Source organism: Anarrhichthys ocellatus, unplaced genomic scaffold, assembly GCF_004355925.1.
Source record: "Anarrhichthys ocellatus isolate YVR2014 unplaced genomic scaffold, GSC_Weel_1.0 scaffold98, whole genome shotgun sequence".
Classification (NCBI taxonomy): Eukaryota; Metazoa; Chordata; class Actinopteri; order Perciformes; family Anarhichadidae; genus Anarrhichthys; species Anarrhichthys ocellatus.
In genome coordinates, this window is record NW_022280128.1 from 622,326 (window position 1) to 636,986 (window position 14,661).

The following is a 14,661-nucleotide window of genomic DNA, read 5'->3' on the forward strand; positions in this document are numbered from 1 at the left end:
CACTATATCAAATGCCTGCCACGGCAACCTCCACCAGAGCCTTATGTCACTGTGTTTACACTGACATGCCGGTCTTTGCTTTTGTCCCGTTCCCCCCCCCCCTCCAAAAAGGGGTGAGTCCGGGTGAGCCGAGAGTCTGAGAGCGTCTGATCAAATCTTTTGTTTTCTCTCACACAATGAGCCTCTTTGCTCTTACCCGTTGTTTGGCCCTGCATCAAATCTCTGACCCACTAATTAACAATCATACATTTGTCTTCTGTCGTCTTGGAAAGTTCCAGTCACTTCACTCCCCCCCCACACTATTCACCCGTTCACCGTGTTCAGACAAGTTCACAAATGCCTGAGTTAGTAATAAGTCGTTGTGATGACAGGGCTGAGTGTTGGCTCAGGCAGTGCACACGGTGGGTTACTGCTGCTGTCTTTAGAGTGAACATCTCTGCATGCCCTTATTGTTACCGTACAGATGAGTGCTGTTTGGAGAGCTGTTCAGTTCCATCCAATGTGTTGAATTAAAAGGAGTAATCGGCACCTTTTTATGTGGCTGTCCAGTCGGTGTTGATGGTAAATGTAGTCAATTGAATCAATAAATTCCTCAGCGCACGCAGCATTGACCCAGAGAAGTGATTCTGTCCAACATTGCTTCTATACGCCCCACTTTCATTGGTCCTGAGGAGCTGCAGCATTTATTTGTGCACAAACTGCACAATCTAGAGCACACCTGGTGGTTACCAAGAGAAATCCAAGCAGAAATAGTTCGTAGTTCTTCCTTGCTTCCAACTACGGCAGTCAAATCAAATGACTGCGCTGGATGCAGGTAGCACAACAGATTTTTGCATCTGTGAACTCCCCTTTCTGGGTCAAAGTAGCGTGCACTGAGGAATGCATTGGTGCATAGTGGACTACATTTACCATGAACACTGACATATTTTCCCTCTAAAGCTCCAGGGTGTGTTTGGGAGGACCGATGGCACACTGGATCTGAAATCTGACTGTGCCCTTTATGTTCTGAGATGGATGCATTTGTACTTTCTTCAGATTTGAGTCCATCTTGAATGCCTCTTGGTTGCATTTACAGGTTTTTTTTGGGGGGTGGGGGTGGATATCGAAATGTCCAAGACATATACAGTGTAATGGTGTCAAAAAATTGTGACGGTTCATGGTATCCAATTTATGAACTATTCTATATTCTATCAAGGGCTGCAACTACAGATTATGTTCATATTTAATCAATTTGCACAAATAAACAAACAAAGATATTCATATAACTGTCATGTATGATGAAGAAAAACATCCAATCCACACATTTAAAAAGCAAATATTACATTTTTGATGATCACAAGAGTTGCAGATATTTTCTTTTTTGAATCTACTATTTGATAAATCAACTAGTCATTCAGCTCTAACTCTCACCTCTCCTCTCTCTCTCTCTTTCACTTTTCTTTCTCTCCATTTTCAGTGTGACCCGCCCATTGAGGTCCATGACCTTTTCCGGGACATACAGGATGGGCACATCCTCATGGCCCTGCTGGGAGAACTCTCCGGCTGCAAGCTGGTCAGTGTGAGAACTGTACAGTGCCGCAGCTGTACTGGCATTAAGAGTTGTGTTGGTTGGCAGTTTTTATATTGTTCAATAATACTTTTCTCATTCCTAATGATCCTCCAGCTTCACGGGTTCAAGAGGTCCTCCCATCGTATTTTCAGACTCAACAACATCGCCAAGGTCCTGTCTTTCCTGGAGGAAAGAAACGTGAGTACCACAACAGGTAGCGTGAAGACATGTCCACCTACCGCTTGTTGATTGACACATGCGTACGTGTGTCCTCAGGTGAAGCTAGTCAGTATCGATGCAGCCGACGTCGCTGATGGAAACTCCTCTATTGTCTTGGGACTGATCTGGAACATCATCCTCTTCTTCCAGGTAAGCTCACTCTCCCTGCCAATTATTTTGATCTATCCTACTATCTAATGCCTCTTCATCCGCTCCCCTCTGTACTTTGAGTTCCCTCCTTTCCTTTCCCTTTTTTTCACTCAAAATGAGGTCAAGAGTAAGAATGAAGTGGCTGCTTCACAGCCTTTGGACTTTCCATTCACAAAAGCCTATCGAAGAGCAGTTCACTGGGTGGTTTATGTGAAACACACTGTGGTTCAATGCCTTGGACGGACACTATGAGGGAACAATTATCTCTGTAGTTCACACAGACTGTCCTCTAATTCTGGAAGCACTCAACTCTCTGTAGCTGTCTACACTGCCTGTTCTGAGCTGGGAGGAAAGGGAGTAATGTGCACAATACCCTGATCTTCTTTAGTAGTGATGGGCAAAGCAGTTCTTTTCAGTGTACCAAATCATTCAAATCAGTTCAAAAAAAAGATGAATCAAAAGGTTTGTTCAATGCTTGACTGGAGAACTGATGTGTAACATTACCACGGTGTCCAGTTAGGATGAACCTAGCTACTGTAAGCCTTGCCTTTATCAGTTAGCCCCAAGTCTCAAGTCTTTGAGTGAGAGTCCAAGTCAAGTCTCAAGTCTTTGAGTGAGAGTCTCAAGTCTTTGAGTGAGAGTCCTAGTCAAGTCTCAAGTCTTTGAGTGAGAGTCCTAGTCAAGACATAAGTCCTTGAGCTGGTGCCAAAGTCAAGTCTTAAGTCTTTGTGTTATTTCCAAGTCAAGTCTTGTCCTTGAGCTCGTGTCCATGTCAAGTCTCAAGTCGAGTCAGCTCGTCAGGCATTTTTATTAATGTTAATGCGACTAAAAGATAAAGATTTTCCAGAGTCTTGAATCTTAAGTCCGAGATTTCAATTTAGTTAAACCCTCGCCTACTTGTGAATGGCCACGTGACTTCTGTCTGCTGCAAATCATTTGGAGAAACGCTTTCTTGTGTTTTATCCACTTATCTGGCAAAATCTTTGTCTTAGCAAGCCAAGTTATTGCTTGTTAATGGTTAAAGTCTGGCATCTTAACACGTTGGAAGCATGATCACGGTTGACCCATGTCTACGCTGTGGTCTTATGTAGTCATGTGACTTCTTAAAAAACTCTGTTCAGGTTTCACGTAGAGGTACCTGTCTAACACTGTCGCTTAGCTGTTATGTTTTGCTGTGGAATAAATCAAGAAGAGTGGAGGGATGTTCTTTAGTGCTATGATATTGCATACAACAAAATTCTGGTAAGTGTGCTTTTAACATCTTAGGATGCCAGATTTGAAGCTGTTAGGGATCAACCTCTTGATGTGTGAAGATATAAATATCCTGCATGATAACACGTCCAAGACACTGACTACTTTTGGCCAACTGGTTTTCAATACAGTCTATTATGCAGGCTTTCAGTTCTGAATTTGTTTTCATAAAGTCTGACATCATCACGGTTACTTTCTCAGACTTTAGAAAGCTCCTTCAAAGACATTACGTGACTGTTTTCACAGACTAACCATGACAAGTAAACTGAATTCCATCTCCAAGGTCTATCAACAGATGCAGCACTGAACTGATCCTCTGAGTGTTTTGAGGGCTTTGATTCTCACGTATCTCTCGTCATCTGTTGAACTGATTACATCGTGTATCATTGTTTCTATGGTAACCATGGTGTAATAAATCCTGATATTGACGGGACTTTAACCTGTTTGTTGTCTTTTCCAAGAATCTTGAATCAGAACATATTCTATTTCATACCTGGGACAGTTTCTAACACTGTTTGGATTTTCTGGGCCAATCCCACTCTTCAGTAGGGAACTATGTATAAAGCACTCTGTCAGCATAAAGCACTTGGGTAAATAATCCAACTCACTGTCTCCTCCCAGATTAAGGAGCTTACTGGGAACATCAGGAGCCAGTTCCCCTCTTCCTCCAGCCTTTCGTCCATCCCCACCAGCTCTGACTCCGACACGTCCTACTGCAGCACGCCGTCAGATGAGAGACAGTCGGCATCCATGGCCATGCGAGAACACAGCAAGGCCATCAAAAAGCTGCTACAGTGGGTGCAGAAGCGAACACGCAAGTGAGTGTATTTCAATAAAGATTGTTGAATAAAGTCCTAGAAGTCTGAAAAAAACGAACAATTTCTTAGTGTTGTGTTGGCTTTTATTTCTGGTGAATATACGGTACATACCAATGGACAGCAAGCAAAACAGTAAGAAGGGACAAGCAATGTTTTGTTTGGCGGTCTTTCTGGACTGACCCTGTCCACTTGATATGTCCCGTCATAGGTATAGTGTGGCAGTGAAGGACTTTGGGAAGAGCTGGACAAGTGGTCTGGCCTTCTTGGCTGTCATTAAGTCCATTGACCCCAGCCTGGTGGACATGAGGAAGGCACTGCTGAGGACCGCCAAGGAGAATCTGGAGGACGGCTTCAGAATAGCCCACTACAGCCTGGGTATCCCACGCTTACTGGAGCCTGAGGGTAAAGAAAAAGACTATTTTACTAGGGTTGTGTATTAGCAAGAATCCATCCATCCATCCATCCATTTTCCTCCGCTTATCCGGGGTCGGGTCGCGGTGGCAACAGGCCAAGCAGGCTGACCAAGACCTCCCTCTCACCGGCAACATGTTCCAGCTCATTCTGGGGGATCCTGAGGTGTTCCCAGGCCAGCTGGGAGATGTAATCCCTCCAGCGTGTTCTGGGTCTTCCCCGGGGTCTCTTCCCAGCAAGACTCTTCTAATACAATACGTATCACGATACAAGGGGTCCGATTCAATATATCCCAAAACTGTAAGCAAGGCGATTTCTACATTTATTTTATTAATTTAGTGTGATTTCTTTTAAATAACATTTTTGTGAAAACTGGCACCAGGACACACCACCATATGCATGACATCTGAGTTAAAAAAAAGTTTACTTTTTATGCAATTACGTTACTTTTTTATGCAATCGGAACAGTGGGATCTACCATAGCATTCATTACAGTCCCTGTAACATCCAACACCATAGCACTACCTTCGGTGCAATCTGAGCCACTGTCTGTCACCAATCTTTGCATGTAAACTATTAATGAAAAATCAATACTATATATAATAATATAATATTCATGCCATGGTTTTAGTGTTGGTACTCTTAGCAAAAAAGTCCTCCAGTAACTCTTTCCTACTATTATTATGATATGGCTATTTAACAACTTTTTCTCTCTTTAAATTGACCTTTAGAAATCCGTTAAAATTGTCTTAGTGTTATTTGCTTACCACGTGTGAGCAATACTGCCACACTTACTGACTATACTATGTAGCCCCTTTCACACTATGTAACATTGCTAGCTTCATTGATCTAATTACGTTCTGCTCATTATGGATAGAACTGCAGAGCTTGTGCAGTGGCCGTCTCTGACCCGCAGTGTTGAATTCCCCGGCTGACCGCTGAGAAGTTTAGCCATATACATGGTTCTTTATGAAACTGACCGGGCATACCTAGACTGTTGGTAAATAATGGAAACCAGAAAGTTTTCCTTTTTGTACCAAGCAACAAATGTGTTTCCGATTTGACTGGTTCGCATGTGCACATCGCAATGTTGATGCTGAAATAATATATCCTGCAGCCCTTTTCAGACTGTTGTGTTATAAAGTGTGTGTCATAACTGTTGGGAGGAAGCTTAAATATCATGGGGGTCTTTATGTAAAATACCACTGTGATAATTGTAAATTGTTTATCTTCCCATGCTCAGATGTGACTATCAATGCACCAGATGAGCAATCCATCATGACGTATGTGTCACAGTTCCTGGAGCACTTCCCTGGCATAGAGGAAGTAAGAATCCTTTCTTATGGCCTTTACACACCGGGGGCTTTATTTTCCCTGTGATTGAATCTCAATATATTTTCTCAACTGGTGTTTTTGTCATGAATACGTTCTCACAGAATGCAAGTTTTTCCGCATTTCTTTGCTGTTTAATCATCACGCCCCGAATGTAAAGGCCTTTACAGAGCATGGAGGATATGTGTCAGTCAGATTTTGACAAAACAATAATCTCTGATGGTGAGCACAGAGACATTTCTGCCAACTTTTGTGTTTCTCTCTCAGCCGGAGGAGCCCGTCCAGCTGATCGAACGAAGTGTCTCCATGAGCCGACTGAACTTCCACGACAGTGACTCCAACCACATAAGGAATAGCATCCACCGAAGCAGAGTGAAGGAGAGGTCCTACATGTTCCAGAGGCTCTGTACCCAACCGCCACCCAAAATCTTAATTTCCTCTGTGTCAGAGGATCGGAGCGCCATGTCACCCACCTTTAGGCCGGCTGCAGCTCGCTCGTGGTCCAGTGAAGACATCTTAGCAGATCCCCCCCACATGGAAGACATCTCCAGCAGTGCGGTTGAAGACCCCAAAGGATCTGCTAGTGAGGTCCCTAACAACTCAACCTCTAACTCCCCACAATTGTCTTACACTCACTCGCCCACAGGCTCATCAATGCCTGACTCTGTAACCACTGAGTCAATAATTGGCGACTCGGCAATCAGCTCACCGGACTCCTGGGTGGAGAGCGAGTTTGGGGTGATGCCAGAGAAGTTTTGTGAAAGCCGAAGTGACAGTTCTTTGTGTGGCAGTGGAACAGCCTGGGATGTGTATCGTGCCACCCCTGTGGAGGTCACTACTGTTGATGAAGGATGTGTCCTATCCATGGAGGATAGAGCCCCTGATGAGCAGGCTATTACTGAGTCGTGTATCGATGAAGGAATTTACTCACTGAGCTCATTGGAGAGCACCCAGGAGAAAAGTCGAGGGCATTTTGAGAAAAAACAAACGGAAGTAGTGAAAGAGAAAGAGGTGAACCTTGAGAAGTACAACCAGGACATAGCGCTAGAACAGGTACCTGATCATAGCAAAGCTGAGATTACAGAAGATGTAGAGTCTAAACAGACCGATACAAGTCAGAGCAGAGAGCAAAAACCTTCTTTAGGACTGTGCAATGCAGAGGAACTGACCAACTCAGGGGGGGAAAATCTCTATGAAACTGATCAATCTAACCAATCGCAACTAAACAAAACCAGTGTTGAAGAGAGAACTGCGGTCTTCATTGGGGGTGCAAGGGACCTGAAAGAACAAATTGCTGGTCAAACTGAAAGTCAGAATGAGAGAGATAACTGTGAGGAGTTTGAAGTGGAAACTGGATGTCAGGAAAAAGACTCTTTGTCCGAGGTGACAAGAGGGGAGTCAAGAGAAGAGTCTGTGATTTTAAAGGAAAGGGGTGACGATGTTGAAGAAACACAAGATGAAGCAAGTGAAGGAGTTCTAAGAGACGACCTACATGCTCAAAAAAGCTTTAGCTCAGAGACACATCCAACCAACCAAGACAGAGCTTCAGAAACAAGTCTGGACCCAAGCCCTGGCATAAATGTCCCTCTGATCTCTGCTTCCAGTGAGCCAGAACAACAGGATGCAGAGGGAATATGTGACCCAGAAAGACAAGCTCATGCTGGGCACGATGATGTACATCAGCCAGAGGGAACTGACACAGATGTCAACTGCCCTCAAAATCGACATGAATTGAGCAGTGACTCCAATGACTATGTTGAGATTCCATCCTGTCTGGTATCAGAACATGATAAATCAACAGCTTCAGATCAAATAAATGACATAGAAAGCAGACATTTGGATGAACATGACACCAGCAGATCACTGAATTCAGACATAAGCGAGCCAGACACGAGAGGTAAAATGGCTATAAGTGAAGCCAAACAGGAATGTGAGAGTCCCCACCATGACTCTCAGACAGGTAAAACTGAGAAGGACTCGACTTCTCAGACTTCCTCTCCGGATGCGACATCTCAACCTGTGAATACTGAGCAGGAAATAGATTCAACTGATCAACAGGATGGACACAAGAGTTATACAGACATTGATCAAAGTCCTCACACAGAGGATGTAGTTGGTGACTCCATCGAACCCATGGATCTGTTCTACCCTGACAAAGAGGAGCCCATGTTTGTAGAGCCACCCGATACTGAAATGCAGAGTTGGCCTTCAGTTTTGAGTGTATCTGCTCTCCAGCCAGCTCCTGCTTCAGAGACTCAACCTGACCAACCCCTCAGCCTGCTGGGTGAAGACTTCAGGAATGGAGTGGATTCGATACAAGAGAATGACAAGGTAAATGTGTTTATTCAGTAGCGCCTCTGTACAATCAGACATTTCGGTTTTTAAATGAGCTTGTGCTTTTAAACAGTTGTTAGTATTTCTGTTTAGCTGCAGTGTAGTTCTGGGGATATCTAGGAATGGCAATGTTGGTAGGTCGTCTGGACAATCCACCACTTTGGTCCAGACTGAAATTTCTTGCCATAAAATTTTACACAAATGTTCCGTGACTTTTTTTTGCACCACCATAAAGTTGATATTTTTGATTTTGAGTGAATCTCCCAACAACTTTTGGATTGATTGACATGAAATGTGGTAGAGATGATCCTTCCTGATCCTCTGACATCTCATCTAGCACCACTATCAGGTCAAGATGTCAATTTGTCCAATACTTTGTTAAACTAATGACATTCCCATCAGTCTCAGCTATGGCCTACTTTTATTGAAATCTTATTTTTAGGGGTCTATACTCAGCTGGACTTTATGTTTACTGCTAATTATTTGCAATTTGACAATATTTTACACTGAAAAATCAGTCAAACTAAAGAAGAAATGAAAATTAGTATACAGCTGCTCGAAAAATTACAACACATATAGATTTTAATTTTTATCACAGTGCTATCCGATCGGTACTCGGTTTCGGCCGATACGCAAGTTCAGGTATTGGAATCCGTATCTGGAAGGAAAGATTGGTATCGGAACATCTCTACTAATTAGCACATGTTTGCATGAGAATGCACTAAACTAAGAGGGTGAGTATGGTAAACCATACCTGTTAAACATCAGAATATGGACTGACTATTACAAATTGAACATATACAAGTAGCTTATTTTCAAACCCTGAAAAGATTGATTAACATAAAAGAGAGAAAACCTGCACATCCTCACATTTAAAAACCTGGAACGAGTGAATGTTTTGCGATTTTACTTCAACACAAGTCTTAGTCTTCTGGGTAGCTTTGCTGTTTTTTTTTCCGTTCAGTGTAAACTAAGTGTTGTCTTAGAAAACACTGCCTTCCAGTCAGTCTGCCTGTCTGTGTATGTGTGTGTCTAATGTCCAACTGCCCAAACAGGCACATGAAGCAATGTGACATGTCACACTTCCACAATATCTCACCTAATGACCAGAAGACCTGCTGGCATTTATCGTGCAGTCATAGTCTGTTCCTCTGATGCTCTGTGAAAGCCTGTCACTGTGATGTACTCACGCTAATGTTCACTGTTATTTTGAATTATTTATTGGAAAAAACTACATATTCAGAGTTAAACCCACAGTGAATACTGCCTGAAAACATAACTACCAGCTATGAGCACTGGTGAGATATCATTGCAATTCACAGAAATAGGGAAATGATCTAAGTTTGAGCCATTCGTGTCCAACGTTTTCTGTGTTCCTCTTTTACTAGATTAATGTCCCTTCATTTTCAACAAATACAGGTTCAATCATTAAAGATGTCACACTGTGATAGATTGTGGTAAAAATTGAACTGGATGTGGATTTTGTTTGCAATGCAATTAAATGCAGAAATAATGAGCAATAATATTGAATTATCACCCAGTCTTAATTATGGGGTTTTGTCTATAAGTGGAAGAGTAGCTGAACATGTGCCTCAGATTAAATGGAGCTACTCAGTAATACATCAACATTTGCAGTTTACAAGACTTGCTTTTTAATTTAAATTTTTAATTGTTTTACTCTAAAACAAGTTCTCAGAACGTTTCAAACTACGTTTGTTGTGCGATGTGTCGTCCGTCCAAAAGACTTTACAGGCTAAGAATTGAATTAATTAGCAGAATATGATTGTCAGGGTTTAATCCTCAAACACAATGTTTGAAGCATTGAGGTCGACATAGTTCAAAGCCCTCCAAGCAGCCACTAGAGTAAAACATGTTTCATTACACCTGACCTTTATATATAGAAGCGTTAGACATTAAGATAATACACTGCGGATTTAGCTCTTCTTAGAGCATTATCTGTAGTAGGACCACAAATGTCACGTTTCTCCAAAGGATGATGCCTGAGGAAATTTGACACGGTCATTATATGAACAAGGGCTCATCATCTGGGAAGCATGAATGCTTATAGTCAAATTCTATGGTAATCTATTGCACTGCAGTGCAGTTTTTGGCTATGTCTAGGTTGCAGATGTTTTGGTCTGAGGGTGGTACTACAGAAGAGCTCACAGAGTTCCCAACATGCAATGGGTTTGTCCACTACGTGTGAATGAGCTCAGTAGCTTTCATGGCAATCTGCCCATTAAAGAGAAGTTTTTCTTTTTAAACGCTTTGACGTTTTGACCTGAAGGTGGTGCCAGAGAAGACATTAGCATTCATCCTGTGGGGACCATGGATATCCACATTCAATTTCATCAACATTGTTTACATGCAGACCAATATTTCACTATTATTCTGAATATGAAAATATTCAGAATTTGATACGGGTAATGTAAACAGCATCTTCCATGTCGATCCTTCGATTTCGACCTTATTTCGAATAGAGCTTTTCCCGACCAGGATGTTGGATATGCCGATATTATTTGGGTTTTAGGAGCATTCTTTGGACGTGTATACTGCGCATTGGGAATATGTGTCTCAATTGGGGTTTTGCGGCAGTTTGCAGCACATGGCCACACAGCCTCTTGCCTGTTTACGGCCAGCCCTGTTACACAAACAAACTAGCTAACGCTTTGCAAAGATGCATGCACAACAGAAAAGCCCACATTTCGGGTTGGAAGGAGAAACACCTACGACCTTTTCACAAAGGTGGTTGAAGGAATGAGAGAGCAGGGAGGCTTTGGTTGCACGCTCGAACAAGACCACCACCAGTTATGTTAATCAGAATATACACGGCTGCTTGTCAACATGAATGTTAGTGGAATATTCATCTCCATCAGCCATGTATACAGCTTAGCAGGAATATAGTGTTTTTTTGGAATAAGGAATATTTTGTGCATGTATACGTACTAATTGTTGTTGACTTCTGGCAATTTGACCAGTAGTTGTTCAAATGTCTTTCCCCCCCTGTGCGTTACTAAGCTGCTGAAAGCTGTGCCTCTCATCGTGTCTTGCTCTTATTAGGTGATCACAAAGACCAACCAGGAGACTCACAGAGCATCTCAATCCCAGGATCTCTGTTTGTTGCCCGGGGAGAAGACAGGAGGACTCTGGGGTGATGATGCTCCAGCAGACGGCAATGATCTCAGTGAGGCCGAGCAGCAGAGCTCAGGCTCTGCCAGGGAAAACACAGAGCCTGTGAGGTAGGCTTTCTATTCTTAGTCAGCTCCCTGCTACACTGAGAAACACAGTGGACCCTGGGGGAACCAGTGTTATGCAATGGATGAGGCTGGTCTGACCTGCTCACTCTCACTTTGCTCAGATATTTCCTTAAATGTACTGAACAAAGTAATCTACGTGGGCTGGTGATGGGAATGAAGAAAGGCCTCATGAGGGTTAAGAGACTGTGGACTGAAGCAAGGGGAATACATTAATGTGGTTTAATTCATCAATACAAGAGAGTGTAATTCTGTTCATATTCAGCAGTGGAAGTAAAGTTATGATCCTTCCCACTTTCAGATCAAACCCCATTTCTGTAATTGCCTCTATATCAGTTTTCATTATACACAAAGACACAAAGACACGCTAAGCAACTACAAAGACACGCTAAGCAACTACAAAGGGCCAATGAAACCACAGACAAAAAAATAACGACAAAAAGACCAAAATAACTACAAAGACACACAAAATGCTCACAGAGACTCAAAACCACAGAGAGATGCGTAACTACAAGGAGACACAAAACAACAACAAAAAGAGGCTAAACAACTATAAAGTCTGCACCATGTAGGAGTGAGTGGTGGTGGGGCCTTCTGCATGTCTGTGCCTTGAAGCCCATCGTGTTTCAAAAGCCTCCACATTGCTTTGCTGCTTTTAGTTTGCTCCACTAGTTCTTTTCATTCATCTTTGCTTTGACTTGTCTTCTGCCACCAATTTATTGTAATTACATTAAAAGCAATTAGTCAGTATTCTAAGGAAAATTGTGTTCTTTTCAGGTTCCTATGGCCAAAACAAAATAGTTAAGTAGGGTTTTAGTTTTGGTTTCATACTTTTAATATTTGAAAAAAGTCCAAAAGATGTCTTAATAGCTGTTACCACTGTATTTCCTGGGCCTGCTCTCTCTCTCTTGTGGAGACTAAACTGATGTATTTGGTCTTTTCAGGAGTGACAGTAAAAGTTCCAGCAGACAGGATGAAAGCCAGATCCCTCCAGTTCTCCGTCACAGAAAGGGGGCTCGCTTCACCGAGTCCACGGTTGGTTTGACACTCCATTTGCGTTTGGATTGATGTTCTCTGTGATTGTGAGTACTGAGAGTGTTTCCCTTGTATTTCTTTTACGACTCACAGGACAATCAGACAGCTGTCACTGCAGCGACCAGAAGAGCTGACAACGGTGACTCTGATTCTTGGTAAGAACTTTGCCCTCCCTGTTCGACTTTTCTATACTACATCAGTCTTTCACAACAAAATGCTTTTACTGGTCGTAAGCTTCAGCAACCAAAGTGGTGGACTAGTAGTCATCAAACGCCACATGAATGGTCTTGGCAGTCGATATGTATGACCTTGAATACATGGTCTAGCATGTAAATGAAACAGCATTTAATCATCACACAGTTGGAGTAGCCCTTCGATCATTATGTTTTGGTATGTTGTTCCCCATCTTCTGTGCCATCGCTTTACAGACCTAACAACAGTGCTGCTGCCATTTCCCCAGTTCTTTTGAAGTTAGGACAGGCTCTATAAGCCATCCTGATTGAGGATTCTTTACCTACATTAGCACATTTCTGTAGTAGCTGAACTTTTATCCTATAAGATAAGATTTCTTTCTTTCTAAACGCAGTTAGGAAAGATCCTAAATGCCATCCTAAACTGAGATAAGAAAGGATTTCAGACTTCGGATGTTTCTGTAATGGTCTCTATCAGAACAGTAAATGTAATCTAAATATTTGACTTTTATTGTAACGGACATTAGAATGGATTTCTGTCCCCCATGACTAATAATGACTCAAACCTGGTTGCTGCAGTGCTGCTTGCTACCATGATCTATGGAGTTATTTTCACCAATCCCCTGTGTGTGTAGGTGCAGTGAGAGCTGGGAGCTCTACGTGCTGCTGCTGCTCTGGCTGCTGCTCTACTGCTTCTGGCTGCTGCCACAGATGGACCTGAAGACACTGCCCAGCCTGCTGCTGAACCTCGATCCCTGAACACACACTCACTCACAAATACACACACACACACACACACACACACACACACACACACGCACAGGGGCGAAAAATAGAATTTTGTCAATTACATAAAAATGTAATGCACCACCACCAAAACCAACACACACACATACAGCTCAACTGCCACTCCTCTTTCCTCTCCATCACACTGACTGTACTCCAGACCAAGTGAAGGCATTTAAGATGTGTATTTCAAACTATAGAGCTTCGTTTTAGCTTTTTGCTTTTTAGCTTTCGATGTGGTTTGAAGTGATCTGTATTACAATGTATTCGGGCCACTGCTAGGGAAATATGAAGAGATTTTGAGGAATAACTCATATTTTTTGAATAAAATTGTAATTTTACAAGATAAAAAGTCATAATATATCGAGAATAAAGTTGTACGATTTGGAGAGTTAAGTTGTAAACTTACAGATAAAAGTCGCATTAAAAGAAAAACTACAAATCAGGCTGTAATTTCATGAGGAAAGTATTTTGAGATACGTTAGTGTTATTAAAATAAATGTACAATTATTTTTGTGTATTTTTTATTCATTTGAATACAAACAAATATTATGAACTTAGTTATAAGATATCCAAAGACCGTAATAAATAACCAGAACCAACAAGACGTCTTTTTCTTGTGACTTTACTCTCCAAGGATTGACTTTTTAGTCACAAAGTTATGACTTTATGTAACATTATAACTTCTTCTCCAAATTACAACTCCCTTCTCATAACATTGTCGTGTTTCTCAAAATGTTGCAGTTTAACTGTGGCCTCCATATTGTGTTTAAAGACACTATAGTTAGTGGTTTATTGCTGTGCAAAGCCGACAGAGCGCACATTGTAAGACAACATGACTGTACAGCACTCTGACTTGTAGATCGAGATATAGACTATGGATTTATGGATGCACCGTTTGCATGAATAGCCATTTAAGACAATGAAATAAAAGTCAAAAATAAAAGTACTTTAAGCTGAGAATATGAAGTGGAGATAGTAGAGCTGAGGCGGGAAAGAGAATAAGAATACAGTTGTGTGAAAAAGTGTTTGCCCCCTTCCTGATTTCTTATTTTTTTGCATGTTTGTCACACTTAAATGTATCAGATCATCAAACAAATTTAAATATTAGACAAAGATAACACAAGTAAACACAAAATGCAGTTTTTAAATGACGGTTTTTATTATTAAGGGGGAAAAAAAAATCCAAACCTACATGGCCCTGTGTGAAAAAGTGATTGCCCCCCCCCTGTTAAAACATAAATTAACTGTGGTTTATCACATCTTTGGAAAGCTGAGTTCAATTTCTCTAGCCACACCCAGGCCTGATTACTGCCACACCTGTTCTCAAT

At 41.9% G+C, this 14,661-nt stretch overlaps 1 protein-coding gene across 1 annotated transcript in view; it reads left to right on the plus strand.

Annotated features, from left to right (window-relative positions):
* Window positions 1–13,932, plus strand: part of clmna (calmin a) — a 61,765-nt gene extending 47,833 nt beyond the window's left edge. Inside the window, exons 3-13 of the mRNA XM_031875861.1 lie at window positions 1,457–1,552; window positions 1,664–1,747; window positions 1,826–1,918; window positions 3,791–3,987; window positions 4,196–4,389; window positions 5,642–5,724; window positions 5,998–8,061; window positions 11,125–11,303; window positions 12,263–12,353; window positions 12,447–12,508; window positions 13,180–13,932. Coding sequence (XP_031731721.1) covers window positions 1,457–1,552; window positions 1,664–1,747; window positions 1,826–1,918; window positions 3,791–3,987; window positions 4,196–4,389; window positions 5,642–5,724; window positions 5,998–8,061; window positions 11,125–11,303; window positions 12,263–12,353; window positions 12,447–12,508; window positions 13,180–13,303 — 3,267 coding nt within the window. The 3' untranslated portion in view covers window positions 13,304–13,932. The remainder of the gene's footprint in view (window positions 1–1,456; window positions 1,553–1,663; window positions 1,748–1,825; window positions 1,919–3,790; window positions 3,988–4,195; window positions 4,390–5,641; window positions 5,725–5,997; window positions 8,062–11,124; window positions 11,304–12,262; window positions 12,354–12,446; window positions 12,509–13,179) is intronic.
* Window positions 13,933–14,661: the final 729 nt, after the last annotated feature.